This window comes from Atractosteus spatula, chromosome 7 (genome assembly GCF_055471065.1).
Source record: "Atractosteus spatula isolate fAtrSpa1 chromosome 7, fAtrSpa1.hap1, whole genome shotgun sequence".
Classification (NCBI taxonomy): Eukaryota; Metazoa; Chordata; class Actinopteri; order Semionotiformes; family Lepisosteidae; genus Atractosteus; species Atractosteus spatula.
The window spans coordinates 51,664,952-51,673,955 of record NC_142712.1 but is presented as its reverse complement, the minus strand read 5'-3'; the positions used below and the strand labels follow the sequence as shown (position 1 = coordinate 51,673,955).

Genomic DNA, 9,004 nt, shown 5'->3' with positions numbered 1-9,004 from the left:
GTTTATGCACTCCAGCTTTATAAACCACGATGTGGACCAAACGGAAAAGGTACAATTATATGAGCTTCAGGCGCTTAATTTAATGCAGTTAAAAGCAGCGGCTATTTATTATTGGATATAGCGCTGCCAGTTTTAGAGGTGTAGACAGAAGCACCACAGTTGAGCACTGTATTAAAATGCAATTTTTGTAATTGCAGGATCACGCATTGCAAGAAGCAAAACTTTAATTGCTATCTGGCTCTTTTAAAAAAATATTTACTGTGACAAAAAATGATTTCAGATGATTCGATCAATCACACAAACAGTGCATTGTAGTTTTATTTACACATGCAGGTAGTATTCCCAACCATATCATAATCTACAAGTACATTACATTATATACCCCACGAATCTTTAGCTGGATACATATTTTCAGGCATTGTTCCGCAACACCTGGCATCTAGAACTGTATCTGCATGGCAGAGCTTTTTAATACTCAAAAATAAATGCTTTCTACTATTGTGCATTTAAGAAACAATCATTTAACCCCTCTCCCAGGCTGCAATTCATAGCTTATAGCTTATATTAAGGATATAGATTTGGAAACCTTTTTAATCTTGGTTAGTTCTTGCTACTTGTAGCGGTATGTCCTCTGGTTTATTTTTGATGGCCATGTAGAAACTGTCATGCAATTTTATTTATTCAGTACTGGTCTTTTTGACCTTTTTCTAGTTGGAAAAAAAAAGGTTCAGTTTGTATGCAGTTGGTCTCCTGTAGTCCCTTCCACAGGGATCCGGGGATACTAGTTAAATGTGTTGAAAAAGATCACATGTCATGCAAGTAACAGACATCCTTGAAGCTTGAAGAGCTGCCATCCACACCTGACTGCCTGCACAGGTACACATGTGGCTTTGACAGGGAGCAGGCAGCTGAAGCTCAGGATAAGGAGAAGAGCTCCATCGAGCTTCCCCCCGCTCTCTGGTGCTGATGTCAAAGCGTGCTTGCCCCCCGGTAGGAACAGGGAGGCCTGTCAGTCTCTATTCCCCCAAGCGTGTCGCTCACAGAGCTCCGATTCTGCGCCGCACAAGAGCTACCTTCTTTTTCTCATGCTGTTCTCCAGCCGGCCCAGCTCCTCATAGGACTGGTAGAAGATTTCAAACTCCCTGCCTCCCCAGCCCCTCCAGACAGCCAGGCACCACTCCATGTTTTCATTTCGAAAGCCGCACACAACAGTGTCCTTTGCAACCACAGCCGCTTCCATCAGCACCCTGGGGAAAGACAGGGGGCATTTTACTCACTTTCACTTTTTTCTAAAGAAGAAATTAACATGTAGCGCCTCTTCCTAGAAACACGGAGGCAGCATGGAGAAGCATTTCCTTCAGAGGGCACTGGCTTTACAATCACACTGTTTATTAGTTCGACTGTACAAACCAGTAGGAAAACATACCGGTTCAGCCTGCTTAGCATTTTAATGTTTTGAGCCTGTTATTTTGTAAATGGATCGCACAGTACACAGCAGCAGAGCTGCTGCCCTAATAGCATTTATGTGTAACAAATGTTATTAACAGTATTTGCTTTTTGTTTTCAATTAAAGACAAGGTAGTTGCACACATTCTGTCTTTTACTAAACACCTTCTGCGGTCAGATTGTTGAAATTACAACTGGAACATAGTCAAGTTTCCTTTTGGACCGTACTATGCTAGGACATGATGCAATTCCAGAACACATATCTCAAGAGGCACTTTACCAGGATACTCAATAAGATATAAAGAATTAAGAATAAAAAGAATGGAACTCCTCAGTTTTAAGCTGAAATGTAAATCTGGATTTTCATTAACTTTCTGTGGCTGTCCCATTATTAGTGCTTTGCATGTCAAGTGAAAGATAAGGGTGTTTGAAGACCTCTGATTAATGACCATAAAATAAGTACTGGTGTCAAATTTCTCTTACAAATTCAAAAGACACAGACTCCTGTAGATGTTAGGGATGTATGTTCTTTTTAGAAATGATTTATGCAATAACCACCAAATTCAATTTTAATGTATCAAAAACTTTCTTGACCTGCGACACAGGTGGATAATACCATGTGGGCTTATTAATGGAAATGTACTGTTTACTGCATAATGGTGTGAAATGCCTGCTCTTAAACCTGAACTTTGAACAAAAGTCCTTTTTATAGTGAAACAGCTGGTAGAACTTTTAAAGAAATAATTACAGAGTCACCCAAACCATTAACTACATGATGAATGATCTCTGTGTGCCTTACTGAAGCTGAATCAGCAGCTAAATGTCTATTTTTTCCATATTTGAGAGCTTAACTGCAAGTAAGGAGGAGCTGAATTGATCCAAACATCACGCCATTGTGAATGATGATTTGTGATGGACAGTATACAGGACACATCGAAGGCAGAATGACTGAATTTTAACAGGAGCGTGAAGTCTTTGACGTTTTCAAAACCTTTCAAAACCTAATTTAAACCAAAAACCAACAAAATGGAATATGAGGACCAAGTAACAATTTCCTGAGTAAAAATAAATTGTGACTGTTTCTTGTGAAGTTGTTCTGGCAATTGGCATGTCATAATGAGTAACAATTGGAGCAGCTCCAAACTCACCCGTGCTCAGGCAGAGTTGGGGCCCTCAGTACTGCGATCACCCTGCCTCTCTGGACCTCTGCCTGCTTCTCCAGCTTGATGACCATCACTTCCCCACCACGCCTGCAAGACAGCAGTCTCTCAGTCCCACATAGGCCATAAGCTGTGCCCTCCGGACTATGTCTGCACAAGCACGTTTCAGCATAGCTACTTACTTTGAAAATGTAATAGCAATTTCAAATAATGAATTCAAAAGGCTTAAAATGATTGCAAACTGTTTTAAAAGTCTGTTAAGACCCAGACCTATGGTACAAGATCCACAAGATAAAATAGTTTACCATTTTAATTTTCCTTTGACATAATTATTAATAATACACATATGACAATGTCATTTACCATGTAGTATGCTTATGATTAAGTTTAGTCAGTCCTAAACTAACTCTGCTACACTATGTAATTCCAGATACATAAAAATAACCATGAATCTGCCAGCAGCTATATCATCCTGCAACACACAACAAGCAACACACTGAAGCTAAGCAGGTGTAAACCTAGTCAGTACCTGGATTGGCCTTTACCAATCATGGCCTCCTAATAATCCCCATCTCTGAACTGGCTTCATCACTCTGTTCTCCTCCCCACTGATAGCTGATGTGTGGTGAGTGTACTGGCGCACTATGGCTGCCGTCGCATCATCCAGGCGTGGGCTGCACATTGGTGGTGGTGGAGGGGAGTCCCCATTACCTGTAAAGCGCTTTGAGTGGAGTGTGTAGAAAACTGCTATATAAAAGTGTAAGCAGTTAAATACAAATCTGAAAATAGGTTTTGGAAATCCCTCCCAATCTTCCCTTTTGTGGGCACTGAGAGTGGTGCCTAACCCCCCCTGCAAACCGAGAGATTGCAATGACCAGAATGGAGCATGTTAATGAGCGCGCATAAATATATCACCTGGGGATCCACAAGGTGTTTCTCACTGCGAGGACTCTCACAGCCTGCAGATGCTCCGGGGTTTCACTCCCCAAGAAAGCCTCAAAGGTCTCGGGGGAGGTGGGGTCGACGGGCAGCTCCTGCGCTCTGTCGGAGTCCTCGCAGTCCGTGGAGAAAGGCATGCTGCAGGAGCTGGCCAGAGAGCTCAGCACCCCCGAGCTGGACCGGTCCATCTGACACAGCTGCTCGGAGGACGCGGAGGACATGGAGCAGTAGTCCGTCAGGGAGTCCTGGTGCATGATGATCTGAGTCCCCGTCTCCTCGCTGTACATTATTGTCACCTCTCCGGGGCTGCTGTGCTCAGAGCTCTTCTCCGGGGTGGGGGGCGACGGAGAGACCGCCCCAGCAGGCTGCTGGACTACGAACATGTCCCGGAGGGGGTTGCGGTCTCCACAGAAGTACCGCGCGCATAGCTGGTAGCTCGCGGCGTGGTACATGAGCAAAGTGTTCGTATGGTCGTCCAAACACCAGGCGGCCTCTTCTCCCAAGCAGCCTGAATTAGATGCCATTGACACTATTGTAGAGGGGCAGGTATAGGGATCCAGGCGGTTAACTGCCTGGAGGGTCAAACAGTCGATGATGAGGATGCCAGGGCCATTGGTGTACCAGACCTCAGTGCCACTGTTAGCCAGTAACATGGCCTTCACAGGGTAGGGCCTCTGCCTTGGATCTTCGTCTGCAATGCTGAAGACGGATCTGTTGAGAGTGTGGGAACACAGGTAGGACTCTCCATCGCGGGGCACGTCGTTAATCAGCGTGTACACAGCAATAAGCCCATCCGCCATGCCCACAAAGACCAACGGGAGAGTCTAGAGCAAGAAAGACAGAAACAAGACCATGCTTTACAGGTGCTGCAGCTCTCAGGCAAGGATTGGACATGAAACAGGGGCAGCAAGAACGTGGAACACGTCTGTCAACGACTATGAAACACATATCTTCAAGGGTCACAACCCAGGTGATGTAAAATTCACAATATGACAGGTGCATGTAAGCTCTAACATTCTTTCTTTACAATGAGTAAAGCTGACATTCACAACCTTATGAAACCTGTTTAGCACGTTCGATTTCCCTTGGCTATTTCATCTAAAACTTCAAAGAATACTTTCAATACTTGTTTAAAACATTGTTGAGACAAGACAATCTATATTGACTTTAACAGCTTAAGAAAATCTTACTTGCAAAAAAGAAAAAAAAAATCAAATGGTAGTAATGGAATTAAAAACATGATCAAGACTAGACTTTCTTCCTGACCAGAGTTACAGTAGAATCAGAAAAACTAGAAAAAACAGCACATGTTCACTGGGTCATTGGGAATGCCCCTATCGATGAAAGTCAAGGTTGTTCTGAACCAATCAGCCCAATCTCCACATGATTTCCGAAAAACGTACTACCCTTTTAAAGTTAACGATATTTTAATCGCAGTCATTTTGCTCTATGAATCAAATTTGATTTTATGAATGTAAACAGTAGAAAATCTTTGTTAAAATTGAAAAAATAAAACCGCTGACAGAAATTGCCGGCTATTACCGAGCGTACCTCTGTGGCTAAGGATCTGCGCCTGTGGCTGGAAGGTTGCCAGCTCTTATCCCGCGGCCTACTCCATTGGGCCCCTGAGCAAGGCCCTTAACCCCAGCTGCTCCAGGGGTGCCGTATAAATGGCTGACCCTGCGCTCTGACCCCAAGCTTCTCTCTCCCTGTCTGTGTGTCTCATGGAGAGCAAGTTGGGGTATGCGAAAAGACAAATACGAATACAAGAAGTTGTTTACGGCCAATAAAGTGATCTCTCTTACGTACCACATGACTAAAGAACCGCGGTTTACTGGTATAGCGGTTTTACCATGCGCCTCTACAAAGTGGGATGACCACTGAAAGAACCAAACCCAAGGCCCTGTTTCATTCTATTACAACTACTAACATGCCTTTCGTATAAAAGCATCTCAACAACCACACAATAAAAACACCTCAGGAGAAAAAAGGAAAATACAAACAAATCAGATAAAATACTGTACATCAATAACATGCCCTGGCTATGTGGTAACCTGTATTACAAATTCGTCACCATTTGTCATCAGGGGACTTTGGTTCGTTAGATGGTTTGTTTTCCTCTTTAAATAGGGCTTTAGCGGCAGCAGAAACCGTTTTCCTGCTTCACAGGGGTAAAAACCAGCCACACCAGTTAGGTGAGAGCGGTGCTCGGTGGACCGGCAAGACAGAAAAAAGGAAGACATTGTCTCAACTTCTGATTTTGATGGCAATAGTTCTATCTTGGAGAAGTGAACAAAATTTTGTGTTTAAAATCACTTCTTACCAATGATGCTTACAAAGCAGATCTTGTCAACAAGCTTAACAGTAGGTTATTTCACAAATTATGCAATTAACACAAATTATTGCATTAATTACAAACCAATAAGTTTCTTTTATGTTTCATACAATTGTGGTGGTTAGTAAATGATCTGTGCTAGAAAACCCTATGAACTGAGCTTCTTTCAGCGACAGGTATATAGAGCTCAGACTGGAACTGCTAAGATATCCCATATATAACTATAGGGGTTCAGTTTAGTTTTAAAAAAAAAGCTTCTGAGTTTTAAGGTAAGCTTGTTTCTGTCTTTCTTGCTTGAAATTAGACCCAAAAAAGTCCTAATTTTATAAAGTTTCGAGTTTTTCACAGACAGAGTGCATAATAGATTGGAGTCCTGTTGCCCACAGTTCAAATTCTTACTGAGAGGATCAACAAAATACTGGTATCAAAAGGCTATGGTGAACAGCAATGAGTGTAACATATTAGGAGGTAAGAAATACAATGAGAATAAACCCTTCTTGGCCATAAAATACAATTGCAATTATCCTGAAGTCTGCACAACTTCTCCACAGAGGACACTACCTGATCAGGATCACACTGAGCAATGATCCAAAGAAACACATCTTGATGGCAAATCTTTTAATAACCATACTTACACAATTGGACTTTTACAGGTGATGTGGAAAACCTAAGAACGCAGCCTCTGTCTTACAACTGCTTACTTGGATATGAAATCAACTAGCTCAGCTATACACTACAAGGAGACATCCAGTTTCCTGTCAGATTTGATTTTCAAGTAAAATTGAAATTCCATCACCTTAAAGGTGGAAATTCACACTATGATGTCAAATCTAGCCATGTGGAAGAACTGTTTACTGAACAGAAGCGGTCCCATTATGGAGGAGCTCAAGCCTAATTGAGGTATAAGTTAACACAAATTAAAGCCAATACAGGTAATGCCAAGTAGGCCCCCCAGCTGAGCAAGACGACTATAATGGTTCACAGTACTGAAAGCAGCACAGACGTCCAGTAGAAAAAAACAGTAAAAAGAGCCCCTGAGTCTGAAGCTATTAAGACATCAATAAAAATCTTGACAAGGGCTGTTTTGGTGCCATAAAGCAGTTTAAAATGAGAGCGAAGAGATTCATAAAGTTTGCTTAGGAGGAGATGGTTCTTTAATTGCCATAGGCAAGTTTGGCATAGGCCATTAATTAATGATCAAGTTATTAGCAGCCTGGTTCATATTTCTTAACACAGCTCTGACAGCAGTAATTTTAAGTTCTAAGGGCCCAAGTCTGTAGCTCAGCAACGCATTGATGATTTTTGTTGCCAACGGACAGGGAGTCAGGAAACAGACTCCATCTCGACCTTACCTCTTTATTCCTAACAGACAAGCGGGGAATCAAATTTTATAACCCAGCTCTGGGAGGGCTATGAGAAACCTAGGCAAAGTTAAGCAAGTGGCAATATGCATCCATAGAACAGAGCTGATCTGTATAGCAAGGGGAACAGTGTGTATAGGATACAGATAATGTTTTTCTGGGACTATAGAGCTGACATTGGTTGTCAGTATGTTATTATAGAGTTCAACCATATAATCTGGATTCTCTACTGTTCCTGGAAAGGACAGGAAACGTGCAATACTGCTCCTGCAACTCACTGACACATTTTAACTCTTCTTTAACTCAGTTCTGCAAGAGGCAAGGCCATTAGGCTTATTACTTTACATTCCCAGTCTTCCCAGTCTTGCCCATGCAAACATAAGCGTTATGCACAGTACTCACAATTGTCTTAACCCTCTTAAGTCAGAGCTGTCCAGTCCTGGTCATGGAGGGCTGGTGCAACTGGATTTTTCTAGGTGTCTTTAAAGAACCAGTACTTATAGAGCTAAAAGAAGCTGTCAACTTGGTCCAATTAGCCGCTAGAGAACTGATTTAGGATCTTAATGGCCAAGATGGAATGAAAACAGATAAGACATTCCAGGTCCTGGGTTCGAAAGCCTTGATCCAATCATGTTAAGGTTTTAAGTAGCACTGTAGATACATATTTTTATTAAGTTTGTACATTTTATTCCATAGCCAGAACAGAATATTGTTTTATGGAAAACAGATCTTTAGATTTTTTTTTCATTCTAAAATTCACAAATTTAAAAACAACACAAAAGGATTACAAAAGATGAATTATTTCTTTTTATCTGAACTATACCTTTGTGTTCAGTTTTCACTGTTACTATAGAGAGTGAGGTATTGCAGTTAATTGGGCCGTGTCCAGAAGAGTTAAGAAGTACCAGGTTTACCACAAAACAGCTAAAGACGGCCATGGTTAAGAAGTCCTAAAACATCAAAGTTTTGTCCTAAAACATAATTAGTAGCAAATTAAAAACCTGATTGTAGAGTATTTTGTGTCAACACCAAGAGGCAGCCTGTTTCTATCGTGAACTGTAGCCAACACCTGGAAAAGCCAGACTGCTTTATAATTAACACAACCTGAGGCAAAGGGAAAGGGAGGAGTTACCCCTCAGGGTTATTAAAGGGACAATGCTGTATGGGATAAAAACATTACATTCCCACAGTAGTTAAAATACCTTTACATGTGAAATGAAATGTGCTCAACTGTAAAGGTGCAGCATGGAACACAGTGACAGAAGCCAAGGAATAACATTAGTACAAAATACAAATTAGACTCTTAATGCTCGGTTGCACAATTTTCTTTCTTTTTTTGGAGATAAACAGTTGGAGATATTGGAGTATTGGAGATAAAGAGTTGTTTGACTCCTGTACTTCGCATTCAGAATGAGGACCCATCAATGAGCTCCTGTCTCACACCCTCCACAGCGCCCTACAGAACAGTTGCTGCAGACTGGAGGAATGGAGCCTCACACACTGACGGCTCTGCAAGTTCTCAGGTCACCAACGAGTCACAGCAGTTAGGAGCACTCTGCCAGGACTGCCACCACTGCTTGGGAAACTTTCCAGATCATTGCAAACCCCCTTGCTATGGCTTACCTCTTTCCTTGCTGGCACTATAAATAAACAGGTGACCACGGCAGGACAGAAGAAATGTTTCTGGGGGTTATTCAGTGGACACATATCCTTCAAACTGTAAATATAAATATTTTGGTCCTTGGGGGGAAGAAAAAGGACAG

At 42.0% G+C, this 9,004-nt stretch overlaps 1 protein-coding gene across 2 annotated transcripts in view; it reads right to left on the bottom strand.

Annotated features, from left to right (window-relative positions):
* Positions 1-293: 293 nt before the first annotated feature.
* lrrk1 (leucine-rich repeat kinase 1) overlaps positions 294-9,004 on the bottom strand; it is a 49,261-nt gene continuing 40,550 nt past the window's right edge. For both annotated transcript variants that reach the window (XM_088922270.1, XM_088922271.1), the window contains exons 31-34: positions 8,865-8,981; positions 3,522-4,369; positions 2,595-2,696; positions 294-1,247 (exon numbers count right to left, since the gene is read on the bottom strand). In XM_088922270.1, coding sequence (XP_088778396.1) covers positions 1,070-1,247; positions 2,595-2,696; positions 3,522-4,369; positions 8,865-8,981 — 1,245 coding nt within the window. In that variant the 3' untranslated portion in view covers positions 294-1,069. The remainder of the gene's footprint in view (positions 1,248-2,594; positions 2,697-3,521; positions 4,370-8,864; positions 8,982-9,004) is intronic.